The following is an 18,507-nucleotide window of genomic DNA, read 5'->3' as shown; positions in this document are numbered from 1 at the left end:
ATAAAGAAAAACAATACTGAAGTAATTCAAAACTGTGACCGATGCAATTCACCATCAAAGAAAAGCATATACCTCCCATGGGGCTCTCATCAAGAGGGAGTGGACTAAAGGTACAGGAAATGGTATAAATTGTTAGACATAGTCAAAGTTTTGATTAGCTTTGCTAAACTATATCACTTTGTAAGAAGAAAGGATTCCAGAGGGTGGTAAAGAAATTTTGGGGAAACAAAAATGGTACTTTAAAAACATCATTAAAACATTTTTAAGAGCTGTTAGAGGTGAAAGATCAGTCATCGACTTACCACCCACAGCAACAAAATCTTTCCTTGTACGAAGAAGTATGAATAAACAAAACAAACACTGTGACCATGCATGAAATGGTTGTATCATTCTCCACTAGTAATAATCCATTACTATTTCATCCAGAGGCTTGGTTAACCCCACTGGTTTTCTGAGATTATGAATAATCATAGCATGGATCAGTGCTTTAAAGGGCTTCAATATTCTTTTCCTTTACATTATTGTGTTTAATGTGAAATAGCGGTCACGAAATCTAGTACAATCTTATGCTGCATTTAGAAAGAGCTTATGTCCATAGTACAGTTTGGCTGCACTGGGCTCTTCATTTCATGCTGTCAGGAGCACTGTGTTAAATTCTGGCCAGTACAGGTAGTGATAAGCTTGAGAATGTTTGGAGAAAAGCAAACTAAATGGTGAAGAGTCTCAAGTTCATGGCATATGAGGACTGGTTGAAAAAAAAATGAAGGATATTTAGAGAGGCCATAAAAGAGGATGAGACATGATATCTATCTTCAAATATCTGGAAGGTTCTCATAAGTAAGGCAAATTTGGGCTTCATGTAAGGAAAAAATAGAATCATGAGGTAACTGGATCTTCATTATTAGAATTTTCAAGCCAATTATGGATGACTCCCTTTTACATATGATATAGAATCTCTTCTCAGGTAAGGATTGGCATAACTAGCAACTGAGATCCTTTTCCATTTATGACATTTTAGATGCTTAAGAATTATTATATGCAAAACAGAGGAAATACAAAGGAATTAACTGCTAGAAGGATTTAATAAAGATTAATAAGAGAAAAAAAGATTGTTACTAGAGATTATAGTTTGAAAATAATTCCATAATGAATAAGCTAAGAGTAAAATTGAGGTATTAATTACCTGGACCAACATTTCTTTTGAAAAAGTAGTAAAGTAATAAGTGGCATGTTCCTCAGGATTACTGTGTCTTGTGCTTCTGGGTCCTATGATAACACCATTGTTATCAAAGCCTCCAAGCAAACAAACATAAAACATATTAGTATTCCAGCCACAAAAATCTATATCACCAATTTAAAAACCATAGATCTCAATAATAGCCAAAACATACCAATTTGTAGTCCATTTAATGGCAGCAAGAGAGATAATTTTATAAAGTTTAATAAAAGAAAATTCTGTGTGAATGACATTCTTTTAGAATAATTCTCCTGCTTACCAAATAATGTAAGGTAACTTATTTTTCAGGATATAGTAGGCAAATTTTACAGCCCTTCATACACAACTGCAAACAGTTCATCAATCTCCATAAAGTTCTCTGTGAGCTAAAGGCTCATGACTAGAATTTAGTGAGGCCTTTGAATTCTCTTAGGTATATTTCTGAAAGAAGATACATGGATCCCTCAGGAGGAAAATCTCCAACAAAATATTGAATGAGATAAAGGTCTTATCTGGGAAGAATCATTTGCCCCACTTAACCTCAGTCTACATCCCTTTTAGGTACTTCATGACCTTAAAGGCAAAAAATTATTTTTCACTAATTCAACCATACTATTAATTTATTTACATTTGCAATTGTAATTCTTTTCTGTACAAAAGAACATGATAAAATGGATTCATATAACAAAAATTCCAATGAGATCTTCTTCCATAATGTATAACTACCAACCAAATAGGGAATCTTCATTAGGGAAATCTGAATTCATATCCGCTTTCTTATGAATTTTTATTATTATATAAAATAAACAAGTGAATCTACAATATGTTGTATATTCTTTCCTGAAAAGTTTTTATATTTTCCTTATGCCATATGCTGAGAAAATTAATATTATTTAAGAAAAACAAGCAAACATCCATTTTATGGTAAAACACAAAATTCTGACAGTTTCTTTAAAGAGTCAAAGCTTTAAAAAAAATATATCAAAGCACTTTCAGTTTTTTCAGGCTTAATCACACACATGTCACATACCTACCTAGAAGCCATGCATAAAGCCTGCGATTCAGAGACATATCTCTTCTTAGAACCACATGAAGAGCTGCTGATAAGATTCTGATCATGTCAGGACGAGTTGCCTGAATAAGGGAAGAACACAGTTTCATTTCAAACCTTTTCTTCTGAGTTTCTTTAAACAAATTCATGGTAACAGTGAGGAATTAAGACCCCAATTCTGTATTCTAGATTTTTTAACTTCTTTTCATTTCTTTCTATTTCCTTTCTTATTATCCCAATGAATTTTTTTTGTTTTTATAATTATTTTACCTAGTAAGCCCTAAAGAATTCAATTCAATTTTTCAATTCAAAAAGGTATACAATTTTAGCTCTAAGGAAATCAAAGAAGCCTGTCAATTAGAATGCACATTTCAGGAATACTAAAAATCACTGTCTAAAATAATAATTTTAATGCCCAACTAATCTACTATTATAGACTCTTTCTGGTTAAGGTTAAAGCCTCTGTTAAAATGAAAATATGTTATCTGACATAAAGTAATTATTAGACATCAACACCATTAAATGAATTAATTTATCAGATTAGCTTTGATCCCCTGACAGTGGCTATTTGATAATAGGATGTTATATTTTAATTGAGGTGAGAATAAAAAGCAGATGAGAAAAAAATGAGGAAAGAAATCTAGAGCACTGTGGGAGAAGATAGCTGTGGGAAGCAAGTTTTGATAAGGTAATATAAATAAAAAGAACCTATAAAGCCAGAGCACAGTATTAAGACCCTTGGTATATAAGGAAGCTCATACTGGGACAGGAGAAGAGTTGCCAAGAGGGGAAATGACAAAAAGAGGAACAGAAAAATTTGTTTAGTGCTAACACAGTTGTGAACAATTAGCAAAGAAAAAATTTAATGAGGAATCCTATTCAAATTGAATTATTGAAAATCACTGCTAACTGCTATCTTCATAAAATTAGAGGCTAAAATTTTTCCCTCCTGTTAAACTTGGGCAATAAAGAAACACTTATGTATCACAATGAGTACTAAATCAGATTTTTGAACATACTGGAATTTAGACCATTTCTTCACAAATGAGAAAATTAACTGGTCAATTCTAATCAACTACATGATTCATTTGTGATCTCTCAGGTTAGTTGTGATCAACCATAAAAAAAAGTATACAAAATGCCAATGAGTGGCTAAACTGTCTTTCCAATTGCAACCAACTCTCCAATGAAAATGATATGGCTCTTATATTTCAAATTTTCAATCAGAAGTCAAGATGGGTAATAATCAAGTTAGAGGCAGCAGGTATACAATGTTAGGCAGATCTAACACTGATTTGATAGCTATACTTTGCCCCCTTTTTTGCTTTTTGATGTTAAATTTTTACAAAGACTCCTTAAGAAATTATAGACATATGTGAATCTTTAAAAAAAAAAAAAACTGTTTAGTTCCTTTCATTTTCCTTTAAGAATTATTCTCCATTCACTCTTCAGCTTACGATAAATCCTGCTCTTAAAAAAAAAAAAGATTCCTGTTTTGAGAAGTCATCCAGAATAGTAAAAAAAAAAGTTCAGACTCAGGAATACTTGTGTGATCTGAGCCTCACCTCTGACGCAAATTGGTTGTATGACGTTGTGTTAGGCTCTGTGTGTCCCCTGAATCTTTCTATGATAATAAATTATAGAACAGTTGTTGATCTGCAATAATAGGAGCTTCCTAAAGGATAAAGTCACATGAGCAGATCAAAATCAATCCATTCTTCCCATTGAAAATATCCCACTATATTCCTACCAATTGGTTTATTAAATACAAAAATGACATACATGATGACTATCATTAAAAATGCCTATGCATAAAATACACATATTTGATTTCTAAAACAAGTACTTTAAAAGCAGCTAGATGGCACAGTGGATAGAGCACCAGACCTGAAGTCAGGAGGACTTAAGATCAAATCTTGCCTCAGATACTTATCACTAACTGTGTTGTCCTGGGCAAGTCACTTAATCCCAATTATCTCATCAAAATAATAAAAAATAAAAATAAAAACTATCATTAATATTTTACCTGGCTCATATGGAAAGGAAAGCAGAAAAGTATAAGGTCCAGAGTGCTTCTTTGTACAAGGACACTCGAATCCTGTACTGAAGTACTTACTGCTTCCACCTGCAAAAAGAATGCCATGAAACTAACAGTACTTACTTAAAATGAACATTGATATAATAACAATGAAATTATGCCAACAATGCAAATCAAATCTTTCCTTCTCCCAAGTTAGTAGAAGAACATTCTGAGCATATTTATTCTAATTAAATGTGATGATTTTAAAATAAATCCAAAGCAATCTCTTTACATAATTTAAAAAACACTTTTAAAATTATAGGAAGGAATAATAAAAGAAAGAAGTAATTAACAAAACCATTTGATTCTGATTTTAAAAAAGAAAAGATAAATGGAAAAGATCAGATGATTAAGAATCAAAAATAATTAAGTGAAAAACTCCCTATTTGACAAGAATAACTGGGAAAATGAAAACCCAACCTGGTGAAAATTAAGTTTAGACCAACATCTCATACCAGGACTTCTTAAACTTTTTATCCACCTGTGATCCCTTTTTGTCCAAGAAATGTTTACATGACTCCATATGAGATCATGAACCACATTTTGAAAAGCTGGATCTTTTATCATATGCCACAATACACCAAAAATGGCTATGTATTCTGAATATAAAAGAGTATACTATTATTATAATTAGAAGAGTACCACAGAAGGTAAGGAATCTACCCTATCTATGGTTTGTAAAGCCCTTTATAACCTGCATCCTTCCTATCTTTCTGGTCTTATTTAATTTACTATCCCTCCATCTACTCTAGCATCTAGTAATGTTGACCACCACCTTGCTGTAGCCCTCCCATAAGACATGCTGTTGCCAGATTCCATCAACTTTCCTTGGCTGCACATATGCCTGGAACACTCTTCCTCTTAATCTCTGCCTCTGGGATTCCCTAGCTTTCTTTAACTCTCAGCTAATGTCTTCTCTAAGAAGACTTTGAGAGTCCTTCTTAATCTTAGTGCCTTCCCCCAGAGATTATCTCCAATTTATCCTTCACTCCCCACACCCATATGTGCATGTGTGTGTGTATATCTATTTTGATATATCTTATTTGAATATAGTTATTCATATATTGTCTCCCCAAGAAATCCTGAGCTTCTTCAGAGAAGTGATTCTTTTTGACTTATCATTTTACCTCAGCACTTATAACAGTGCCTTCATCACAGGCACTTAATAAATACTTGTTTACTATGGCTTGGGAAAAGGGGACCAAGTGAGACAGCAGTGATTAGAAATTTTGATTAAATGAAACAGAAAAGTTTTTTCTTAAATTTCAGGAAAGTATAATAAGAATACAAATTGTTAAATAGGAATAAAAACAGCTCTAAGGCTTCCCCTCACAAAAATAAATTGGCAAGGATGACAAAAGAGAAATCTGTGCTAGAGGAGTTATAAAAAAATAGCCAAATTAATACATTGTCAATGAAGCTGTGAATTAGTCCAAACATTCTGAAAGGCAGTTTGGAATAATACAAATAAACAATGTAAATAAAATTAAAATGTTTATACTCTTTGAGCCAACAATTCTGCTGTTGGATAAAGAACACAAAGAGATCAGTAACAATAATGGCAGCAGAAAACTTGAAATAAAGTAGAAGCCCATCAACTGGGATAAATCTAAAAAAATTATAGTATATGAATAAAAAGTAATGACTACAAAAGTAATGCTGGCTATATGACTGATTCAGAGAAACTTGGGAAAACTGATGTAACTGATGCTGAGTAAAATGAGCAGAATCAAGAGAATTTACAGAATAACAAAAATATAATGGAAAATTTAAAAGACTTCAGAAATCCAATTAGCCAACTATGATTAAAGAATGATGATAAAACACATCTTTTACCTCTTGACAGAAATGATATGTTAGAAGTGCAAAATGAAACATACGCTTATTTGAGAGCCTTTTCTTAGGAAGAAGAGAGAAGGAGGTGAATAAATAAATACTAATAGAGATACAAAAAATTTTTAAGAAAGAATAAGTAAAATATTAAAACACACAGAAAAAAAGAATGCAAAAAAGAGAAATTTTGCTATTGCCTAAATTTAATATTCAATTTTTTCAAAACAAAGTTTATGCAACAGAATTATAGGGTTTTATATATAATTTTTTTTTGTGTGTGTATAAAATTATATATGATTATATATAATCACACTTGAAGTCATGTTTATGAATGACTAAGTTTATAATAAAAAAGTTAAAAGAATATATTTTTAGTTGTACAAAGATTTGTAATAATTATGGTAGCATATGCCAAGGTTTTTTTTGGTTGGTTTTTTTTTTTTATGAAAACAGAAACATTAATACATACCATTAGCTCAATATCACTGCCAATTATATAAAGTTGATCCTCCATTGAAAGCTTCCTGTTCAAATGGGAGAGAACATAAGTAATTCCAGGTAAACGAACAGCAGGACTGGTAAGAAGACTACCCCAGAGGGCACTGTAGAATGCTGACTGGTCCACTGCAGCAGCAACTTTTTCCAACAAGGTATTAGTTCTAAGGTACAAAACAAAAGATTTATTGAAGAATTCTTATTTCACATACATTAAAATAAAATACTCTGCCATGGAAAAATAAATTAATGACACACATCTGCTGAGGAAAAAACATGTACTACTTTGGCTATAAAACATGTTCAGTAGTTTACTTAAAATCTTTTAAGAGTTTCTCTAATGTTTCCTCTAAACTATGTTATATAATTCAAAGTTACTGTACTGTCACTAATAATAATCACCAACCTTATATAATGTTTTAAGGATCACAAAGTGTTTACAATAGTAAGTCATTTGTTTCTTACAATCACCCTGTGAGGTAGACACTATAGGTATTATTTCTGTCTTAAAAATGAAGAGATTTACACTAATATGTTTAAGTGTGTTAATGTTCACACACTTGATAAGTATTAGAAATGGGATTCTCAGATTTTCTTAAGGTCAATTCTAGCAGCTTACAATGAATTGTAGCCTTTCTAATTTATTACATTACACAATAAAATAAACCAAAACTTTCTTTTAATCACTTTACCAAATATCAGTATTTTGATTGCTTTTCATTTGTTGTAAGCCAAGTTTTCAGATCTCAGGAAAGCAACTAACAAGTTGTTTATTATTTACCATCATAAGTAACACCTGCCATATGAATTCCAACTGCCTTACCTTTCATAGTACTCTGACCCTTCCTCTAAGCCAGGCAAAATTCCAGTTAACAATCCCTGCAGACCAGGTTTTAATGTTTTACCCAAAGGTAGGTAATAAATCTCATATAAACTCAGCAGTGTTGGCTTAACAGACATGGCAGCATTGGCAAGAAGAGGAAAAAGTCCAGAACTGTTTAAAAAAAAAAAAAAAAGAAAAAAGAATTGCAAATAATATTCCACCAGCATGGACAATAATAAATGGACAACTTGAGGCCTATATTAGAATGAATAGTCTCTATTACATGAATCCTTTTATTAAAAGAGCCACAAAATCTCTAGGATCTAAGGAGGATAAAGATATGGATAAGAAGAAGTAAGAATGAGAAGCAGGATGTGTCATGCAAGGTAACAATGGAGAGAGAATAATCACTGATACTTGTTGTATTCAAATATTTGTCACTTAAGTATTGCATAAAAAGATTTATTTTGAAGGGAGGACATAAGCCAGAAATACTGCGGCTGGTTGTAGTTAAATTTAAAAAATGTTCAGATTCAAAACATTTCAAAGTTGAAAGATAGCTCAGTGATCATCTGACCCAACCCATACTTGTAAAACAATTATCTCTACCACATGTCTGACAAGTGGTCACCCAGCTCTAAATCTAATATTTTAAATGAGGGGGAATTTGCTATCTTCTGAACTGTTGCATCCCACCCCTGCCTCCATATTCTCCTGGAAAGCTGTTAGAAAATTATGTAGTCAAACTCAAATAGAAATTGGGATCACTAACCTATGAATCCCTGAGGGCCAAAAACTGACTAGTTTTAAAATGTAGTATTATCTGTGTTGTATTGTATTATTATTTATTTTGTTATATATTCCCTAGTTACATTTTGGTCTACTTCAAGTTGCACTTGGGAGTGTTGTGGGCCACATGTAGCCCATTAGCATTACCCACCTGACACCTGTCTTAAAGAATGCCTAAATCTGCTTTGTTACAAGTTCTACTGATGTTCCTAGTTATGCTCAGGGTCAAACAAAACAAGTTTCAATCTCTTTCACATGGCAGTACTTTAAATATATTTGAAAACAGATATTTTATCCTTAAAATTTACTCTTCTCTAGGCTGAAAATCATTGGCATAGGAAGAATGAGGTAAAGTACTCTATTAATACAGATCTGTTCTATAAATTGTTATTATAGTTATAGTTGTTAGAACAACTGTTCTATAACACAGATCTTTGAATATTTTGTGGGAGGAATGGGGACTGCACAGTTAAGTGACAATAGCACTAGGGCTTTAATACCCAGAAATTATGCCTTATTAGTAATCAATATAATAATAACATTAATTACTCATAAGACTAGTTTTCTTGGATGCCATAATCACACTTTTGACTCATACTGAATTCATAGTCCATTAAAACGCCAGGATATTTTTAGAAACAACTGCCATCCAACCATGCATTGCCAATTTTGTATCTGTGTTTTGTTTTGTTTTTCTACTTGTCTTTCTCTTAATTTCAATGATTTTGTGAAAAATCTTTTAATATTTTATCTAACAAAATTTGTCCATTTTGTAATCTCTTTAATCCTTTATTTTCTTGAGAATTCTTCCACCACCCATAGTTATAAAAAGTATTGATCTTTATTTATTAAAATGATGAGACTTTCTGTCTATACACGTATATATTCTGGGTTAGCTATAGCATATGTTATAAGAGATTTATCTAAACCTAATTTACAACAAACTGCTTTCTAATGTTTTCAACAATAGAGAGGCCTTCTCCCTAGTGCTGCACTTGATTGCTAAACATATAAACCCAGAGATCACAGTACTGAGCATAAAACTGAAGACAAAGAAAGGCCTCACATATAAGAAAAATGTTTACAGTAGTACTTTTATGGTGGAAAAAGACAAAAATTAAGTGGGTTCCTGCTGCCACCTTAAGAATGAAAATTTTAAAATCTGTGATATTAATATAATGAATAATTATTATGTAAAATTATTGTGTGTGTGAATGATAAATATAAATAATTCAGAAAAACAAGGAAAGATTTGGATGAATCATGAAGTAAAATTCACTCTATTTCTTGGTAAAGACCTGGAGGGTATCAATAAAATAGAAAAGTATGTAAGAAAATAGAACAGATTGAAATACACAATTAACTATCTTAATTATAAATGGAATTAACCTTCTTCCCTCCCCTACCCCACCCCGATTGTCCCTTAATGGAAAAGGATAACAAAATGGGCTAAAAAGAATTCAACAGTATACTGTTTGAAGGAACTGCACTGGAAGGATTGAGTTATACAAAGTTAAAATAAGGGACAGGAAAAGAGGTGAAATTTTTTAAAACATATAGATAGCAATCATGATATCAGATAAGGCAACAGCAAAAACAGAAATAGTTAAAAAAAGAAAGATAGAAACACTGTAATGAAATACTGTTACTTAATATATGTCAAATGTTATAGTATATAAGTACTTGAGGAAAAGCTGACTAAATTATAGAAAGAAATAATATCAAAAACAAGTTTTCATATAATGCTTTAAGGTGTACAAGACACTTTACTCCAAGTCCAGAAGTTTATCCACTATGTTGCTGAAGCTCCTTAGACAAATATAACAAAAATATTAAAAAGAAATTATGAGACTCAAAATAAGTTTAGAAAGATTGATGATAGTTTAGATACTGAATGGAAATAGAAAGAGATACATATAGTTTTTACTCTTATTTGTGCATAGCATCTTTAAAACACTGACCATATGCTAGGGCAAGAATAATCTTATCAACAAAAGTAAAAAATATATTAAACAAGGGCAGAGAGGTGGCACAGTGGATAGAGCAGCACCAGTCCTGAAGTCAAGAGGACCTGAGTTCAAATTTGACCTCAAACACTTAACACTTCCTAGCTATATGACCCTAGGCAAGTCACTTAACCCCAAATGCCTCAGCAAAAAAGCAAAAAAAAAAAAAAAAAAAAATGTACACACACATATATAAAACATATCTTTTACTGACAATAATGCAAGAAAAGGATTTTGAAGAAAGAATTAGAATTTAAGTGAAGATCAAATAATCTAATCTTTAAAAACTAGTAAATCAAAAAACAAATAACATATACAATAAATAATTTAAACAAAGAAAATGACAAGAGAAGAACTGTTGGAATCTTTACAAACTGCTAACTTATTAGAGTTGATGTTTTGGGCCAGAAGCTGAAACAAGGTACTAAGTAGAACTAATTGATACAATGCTCGTGTTTACATCTTTACTCATTGGAATTCACAAGTATGGGAGATTCACAAAGTAAACTTTGCAACTTTGTGAATTCACACCTCCCTTGAAGCTCTTAGAGCCAGAGAGCACTATGGGAGAAAACCATAATCCCTCTCTCTCGTATCCCACAATTCCTCTCTCTCATATATAAGAAAGAGACAGAGGCTCTCAGAGAGAGATTCATTCCATTTTCCACTTGGCTGGCTGGTGGCAGAAGAGAACTCAGCTGAATTACATGGAAAGAGGAGCATCCAGTCAGAAGAAGCTACGAGTCGAGCGTTCAGCTGAAGATTGAGAAGGGAGCATCAGTTCAGTTGAGGAGAAGCACTCTCTCGGAGGCACAACCAGATTCATCTTCATCTCACACCACTGTGGTGGCTGGGCTCCTGCATTTCCTCCACTGAGACCAAGGTCCATCTGAAAGACTCTCCAGAAAGCTAGCCGAGCCCCAAGTGAAGGAGACAAGAGATTCATTTCATCTTTGTGCTGGCTGGAGGCAGAAGAAAGCAGAGGCAAAGGACAAGTTGCAAGAGCTCTTAGAACTAAGGAGAGAGAGAGGCCTCAAAGAAAGCTAATCGGGCTATATTGAAGGACACAATAAAAGATCTGAACTTTTATCACCTGGCTGCTTTTGGAGTGATTATTACTTTCAACTGCAACTAAGGCTGCCTCCAGAAACCCCCCCTGAGAAACCTGCTTTCTCCCAGAGAAGAACCCTTACATTATTTTAAAGAAAAACAAGAACTTCACAAAGAATATTTTTAAAATTTGAGGGATGGAGTCAGAATAGTCCTTAGGAAAAATTTTCAGTAATTAAAAAAACCCCAATTAAACACACAAAAAGAGAAATTCTATCAAGAAATGAACAAAAGTGAAAGCATAAAAATCACACTGAATTAATTAACAAAAGTAAGAGAGGAACTACTGGGGAAAAAAATTTGATAAAATAGATATTTCATTAGCTAACCTACCTTAAAGAAAAGAAATATGTTGATAGCAAAAGTGAAAAAGAAAAATTCATACAAAAGGGAAAATTCAGGAAATTATATGCCAACAAAATTGACAATTTAAATTAAGTGAAGGAATATGTATAAAAATTTTAAAAATACATTAACAAAAAAAGAAATAAGATTTTTGAATAACCCAAATAAGTAGAAGAAAGTGAAGGAGCCAAAAATACACTCAGATTTCTTAACTGCAAAATCTAATGGCTTATCTCAAGTATCATCCTTTTTTGGCCTCTGCAATATGTCAATCACTCTTCTCCTGAATACTCTTTCCTTTCTGGGTTTTTTTCCCTGTTTCCTTCCTACTTGCATAAACATTATTTCATAGTATTCTTCACAGGATCTTCATCCAAGTCATGTTCTCCAAAAGCAGGTACGTAAAGCAGTCGTTCCAGTGGATGTGGAGTCTGGAAGACCCGAATTCAAATACTGCCTTAAACACTTATGTGACACTGCGCAAGTTGTTGGGTTCATTTTCCTTTTCTAAAAAAATGGGGATGTTAATAACTATCCTCAAAGGACTCTAAGATAACATGCAAATCCCTTTGAAAATTAAAGCTTTATTATTAACTATGAATGTCTACAATAGTCTATCCTGGATCCTCTTCTTTTCTTTCTACATACTATCTTGATAGATGATTTCATCACTTTCTATGAGTTGAATTATTATCTCAAGGCAGACAATTCCCAGATCAATATATCCAGTCCAATCTTCTTTCTTGTGCTCCAGTTTTACATTACCAAATTCATCTTAGACATCTAAAAATGAATATCCCATTGGCTCAACATGTCCAAAATGGAACTTAATATGTTCAGCTTCCACACACTTTCTTTTTCCAAACATCCCTATTACTACAAAAGACATACCCATTGAGCCACCAAGGCTCACATCGATGATTTCACAATACAAACAAGATGGAAGGAAGAAACATAGTAAATAATAGATTTAATTTTTTAAAGACTGTGTCCCCCTATTTCTCCTGGCTAGAAGAGTGGGAATTACTCATAGGTCTTATCTCACTAGTCATAGGCACAAAAGCTTTGACCTGTTCTGTTTCCAATCTAAGTTGGCTTACTCTTCCTTTGGCAACTTGGCCTTCCTCATCCCTCCTGTTCCTAGAGGTATTTGGTATTAATGCCAAAAACCCAACTAGCATAGTCTATGAAAACCCAGAACTCCCAAAGCTCAAGAAATTTTCCAGCCTCAGCCTTCCCAGTGGCTAGGTTTACAGCATGCACCATCATGTCCAAACATAATAGATTAAAAAAAAAAGTCTCTGAATGGCATAAACAAGTTGCATAAAAACTGTAATATTAAGAATTGAAAACCTATCATGATGAAGGCTAATAGCTTCCCTATTAATTTTAAGAGTACAAAACAAAAGAAATAAGGTTTTTTTTGTACTAAGTATAAAATGGCAAAATGAATATATTTTTTTTTGTTTTATAAAATGTTTACATGGAACCATAACCACACAGTATACATAAATAGTAAAATACACTTACCTGTAAAGAAAAAGATCTTTGGCAAGGCGCTTAGGTCCAATGATTTTGAAGATAATCTCATATGTTTCAAGTGCTTTTCGATGAACTCCACCAGGCAATGCTGGGTGCAGGCATTGTGCAAGGCGTTTGCCTATAGTCAGCTTTTTTGGTACTACCTGGTATTTTGCATTATTTTGTAAAACCTGGTAGAAAACACTTATAGTACATTAAAGCAATCTCCTGTGTTTCATTTTATCTGCTACTTCTTAATTTTAATTAAAATCAACCAATAAACATTTATTAAAGTTCTACTGGATTCCGAACATGTGCCAGGCATTATTAAAATACAATAAATGAAAACAATCTCTACTTGCAAGGAATCTACATATTAATAGGAGAGATAAGAACACATAAAATATATGTACAGCATGAATATGTTAATAACTGCATACACACACAAAGGGTAGTGAAATACAATGTAGTGTGGAAGGGAGAAAGAGGGCACTAGCATTTGGGAAGATGGGCAAAGAAAAAGTTTTTATGCAGAATATGGCACTTGAATGTATCATCTTTATGAACTGAAGGAGATGGACCTTATAAGATGCAAGTAAGGAAAGAAACAATACATTCCAGGCATTGGAGATGTGCAAGGAGATTTAATGTTATTCGTGAAGAACAGAGAGGAGGACATTAAAACTGGAGTTTAGGAGGAGAAGTGATATTAAGGGTAGAAAGATAGGTTAGTGACAAGTTGTATTCGACATTAAAAATTAAAAATAATAATGAGAATTTATTTTTACTCTAGAGGCAAGAGGAGGCCACTAAAGCTTGTTGAATAGGCTAGTCATATGGTTATATCTGTGCTTAATGAAAATCCATTTGGCAGCAGCATGGAGCATGGGTTGGAGTAGGGAGAGACTTGAAGTAAAAATATCAATTAGCTACATGAAGAGAGTCTGAACTAAGGTGATAGGATAACTTTGTAAGTGTAAATAAGAGAGTTAGATGTGAGAAATGTTGTAAATGAGAAATGGAAAGATCCTGGAAACTAGAAGGATAGTAGAGCCTGGGACAAAAATAGGGAAGGATGAAAAGGAAGACTTAGGGGAAAAGATAATGAAATGAATTTGGGACATTTTTAGCTTAAGATGTCTCCAGGACACCCAGTCAATACCCAAAACCAAATATCCAAAAAATAGTGATTTAGAACTGAAGCTTCATGGAGAGATAGACTAATAAATCAATCTCAGAGACATGAATGAATAAAACACTTATTTTATGCAAAGTACTTAAAGAATTAAAGATGATAATTAAACTCATGTAAGCTAATGAAGTTAACCAGGAAAGAGAATAAAGAAGAGAAAAGAAAAGGATCTAGAATGAAAACATGGGAAAATCCCCATTTATGGGACATGATATAGACAGCAAGCCAAGAAAGGAGACTTGAGAAGGGCAGCCTCAGTGAGAAAGGAGAAGCAGAAGAATATAGCAGTGTCAACAAAAACTCCCAAAAGAAAGACTATTCAAGAGGAGAGGGTGATTGTGTCATCTGAGATAAAACCCATTTTGGGAGAGAGCAATTTTAGTTATGTGATCAAATCAGAAGCTAGACTGAAAAGTTTCAAAGAGGAACAAATGAGAGGAGAGAAAATGGAGGCAGAAAACGTCTGTATCTAGATAGCTTTTTGAATGAGACTGATTGAGAAAGGGAGAAGAGGTCCAGGAAGATGGCTTCTGGGATGGTAGCATCTAATGAAAAAAAAATTTTTTTAAGGATGAAAAGAACAAATAAGTAAAGGTGGTAATGAAGAAATCAATTGACAAAAGAAAGGTTGAGGATTTGATAGGAGGCTAATAACAGAGGATACAACTTGCTGAAGAAGAATGTGATAGTTTTAAGTATAGACACAAAAGGGTGATATCAATTAAATTACTGAAGAATGATTTTATAGAGCTAGGAAAAAAAAAAAAACAAAATTTATCTGGAAAAACAAAAAGGCAAGAGTATTAAGGAATCAATAAAAAATAAAGTCACAGCCTACCAGTACTAGATTTCACACTACATTAAAAGCAGCAATCATGAAAATAACTGGTACTAGTTAAGACTCGTAGAATAGATTAGGTAAACAATACACAATATTAAATAACTACAGTAATTTACGATTTGACAAATCCAAAGATCTAAGTTTTAGATCTGACAAAAAGTACTGGAAAAATGCACAAACTAGAATATACCAATACGTCAGATCATATACCAAGATAAAGTCAAAATGAGTACGTGATTTAGCCATAAAAAGTGTTGTCATAAGCAAATTACAGAAACATGGAAAAATGTACCTGCCATATCTATGGACAAGGAAAGAGTTTATGACCAAATAAGAGATAACAAGGATCATGGAAAGAAAATGGACAATTTTGATTACATGAAATTCAGAAGTTTTTGCACAAAGTTAGAAGAAAAGTAGGGAAATAGGAAAAAAATTTGAACACCAAGTTTCTCTGATAAAGGCCTCATTTCTCAAATACATATGAAACTAAGCAAAATTTATAAAAGAGCCATTTCCCAACAATGATCTAAAAATAGGAACAGGAAGTTTTCAGAAAAAGATATCAAAATTATCACTATTTATAATTTGGAACTATGCCCAAACAAAACTGATATCCTTTGACTCAGAAATAATAGTACTAGATATGTGTCTTGTAGATATAAAGGAAATTGGGAAAAATCCATATGTGCAAAAATAGTTACAGCACTTTGGAGATCCATTAATTGGGGAAATGGCTGAACAAGTTATGGTATATGATTGTGATGGAATACTATGGTGATAAAAGAAATGACAAGTAGGATACTTTCAAAAAAATCTGAGAAGACTTACATGAACTGATCAAAGTGAAGTAAGCAGAACCTAGAGAATATTATACGAGTAATAGAAATATTATAATGATGATCATTTGTGAAAGCCTAAGCTACTCTGATCAAGATAATAATCCATGACAATTCCAAAGGACTTGTGATATCCACTCTTGTAGTGAAAACTGATGAACTCTGAGCACAAATTGAAACATACTTTTTTAAACTTTCTTTATCCTTCTTGGGGTTTTTTGTGTTTTCTTTTACAACATGGTCAATATGAAAATTTTTTTTTTATGACTTCATGTGTATAATCGATGTCTCATTGCTGGCTGGTGGAAGAGGTGTGGGAAGAAGGAAGAGAATTTGTAACTCAAAATTTAAAAGAAAAAAATATTTTTTTACATGTAATGAGAAATGTTTAATGAAATGAATAAAAATTTATTTTACAAAACTAAGAATATATGTAAAGGAAATAATGTCTTGACAAGGAAAAAGGGCAAATCTATGTCAAAAAAGAGAGAGTGGGAGATAACGAGGTTTTTTTCAGTTAGATGAAAAAAAAAGAGAATGAAGTGAACTCATACTAACTGGCCTTAAAATAATCTTTTCATTCAAGTAAAAGACAATATTCTCATTTGAGAAAGAAGAGTGAGGGAAATGTTAGTAGGGCTGGTGGGTAGAAAAGGATGTACAGAGTGAGGTAAAGAATCTATTAGGGAGGAAAAAAAAGGACTGCCTTATAATTTTGAGGATTCAAACTGAGATTATATAAAATGAATTTATTGTGTATATAGTCATCACAAAGTGGTGAAGATCTTTTTCCAGCAAGGTTCAGAACTTCTAAGAGAGGAAAAGATGAATTGTAGGAATAATCCAGGACTAACATTTAGCAATATTGCAGCAATGGGAAGAGGGGGCAAGGGACAGAAGATCAGAGAACAATTATTAAAGTTGGAGAGGAAGAATAGTGAGGTCAGAATAGGACATAATGACTCCAAAAAATAACAAAGACTTGTTGGTTTTGATGAAGGTGAAGATTGGGTTAAGAAAGGATGAGACATAGGGGAAAGTAGGTTATGGTCAGATAAGATAGCAATAGAGTTGCTAATTAGAGGTGCGGCAATTGTGGGCAACAGCTAGGTCTATATGACCATTTGTATGTATGTGGTAGTTGATAAAGTAGGTTATAGGACAAAAAGAAGCCAGAAATTGAAGGTTAGGGAATTTGAAAGAGCATCAATATGTATATCAAAATACTCTATATTAAGGACAGGAGTTGAGGAAGAAAAGAAGATAGTGAGCCAGGTGCTGAATTCCTTTATAAAGGAGGAAAAATGATTTGGAGGCTGGCTTCCACTTTTTGTTTTAATGCTCATTAACAAACCAAATTATCCTAATTCACTATTAATCATATTATTGGTATGATACTCAATTTATTACTATTGATTATATATTTTATTAACATTATTAATATCTAACTGCTGGATACGTTATCTTTACATAATTATGAATGTAAACTATAAGTAGTTACTAAGAAAAAATTTGTGATTATTTTCTCCCCCTTTTCTGCATCCCATAATCTTCTTAAAAATTAAAAAAAAAAAAATCGGGGCAGCTAGGTGCACAGTGGATAGAGTACCAAATCTGAAGTCAGGAGGACCTGAGTTTAAATCTGGCCTCACACATTTAACACTTCCTAGCTGTGTGACCCTGGGCAAGCCACTTAACCCCAATTGCTTCAGAAAAAAAAATTTTTTTCTCCATTCTGGCAAAATATTCCTTAGTAACCTATACGTTATCCATGAGAGATAAAATAATGTCCCCAAGCCTGGACTTTAGTGTAATTAAGTGACTTGTACCAGCCATTTAAATACCATAATTGTCACAAAGCAAAATCTGGCATAAAGATAGTAGTTAGGAATCCTCAATAGATATTGACTTAAAATGTTAATGCAATGAAAATAAAAAGTTATCTTGCTAGTTACAAAAGTGAAAATAAAATATTTTGTCCTTTTCAATGAAGAAAAAAAATTTTTAATTCCCTATTTTAATCTTTAAAGAAAGCCCACCAAGTCATAAAGTATAAAATATTTTCCTGCTAATTATTTCTTTGTTCAGTGTACATAGAAAAAACTTACCTTGTTAAGCTTTCCAAGTGCAGATATTAAGTCTGCCCATTCACTGGAGTATTCAAAATTCTTCAGTGCTTTGTCGATAGCTGCTACATAATTCCTGTACTTGGAGTCACTTAGTAACTCCAGCTCCTCCGTGTTCATCCTCCCACAGATTCACACTAGAGGCCAGCTCGCAAGTCATGTAAAATCATTACCTAGAAGAGGTAATGTGAGGGAAAAATTGATATATAACATATTAATATTATATAATAACATATAACA

General features: G+C 32.6%; 1 protein-coding gene across 1 annotated transcript in view; it reads right to left on the bottom strand.

Moving 5' to 3' along the window:
• Positions 1-18,507, bottom strand: part of DOP1A (DOP1 leucine zipper like protein A) — a 99,738-nt gene that overhangs the window by 63,394 nt on the left and 17,837 nt on the right. Inside the window, exons 2-8 of the mRNA XM_051997326.1 lie at positions 18,250-18,440; positions 13,279-13,460; positions 7,499-7,669; positions 6,650-6,839; positions 4,294-4,392; positions 2,251-2,350; positions 1,184-1,293 (exon numbers count right to left, since the gene is read on the bottom strand). Coding sequence (XP_051853286.1) covers positions 1,184-1,293; positions 2,251-2,350; positions 4,294-4,392; positions 6,650-6,839; positions 7,499-7,669; positions 13,279-13,460; positions 18,250-18,387 — 990 coding nt within the window. The 5' untranslated portion in view covers positions 18,388-18,440. The remainder of the gene's footprint in view (positions 1-1,183; positions 1,294-2,250; positions 2,351-4,293; positions 4,393-6,649; positions 6,840-7,498; positions 7,670-13,278; positions 13,461-18,249; positions 18,441-18,507) is intronic.

This window comes from Antechinus flavipes, chromosome 4 (assembly GCF_016432865.1).
Source record: "Antechinus flavipes isolate AdamAnt ecotype Samford, QLD, Australia chromosome 4, AdamAnt_v2, whole genome shotgun sequence".
Taxonomy (NCBI): domain Eukaryota; kingdom Metazoa; phylum Chordata; class Mammalia; order Dasyuromorphia; family Dasyuridae; genus Antechinus; species Antechinus flavipes.
Note: the sequence above shows the minus strand (reverse complement) of the source record. Positions and strands in the feature narration are given on the sequence as shown.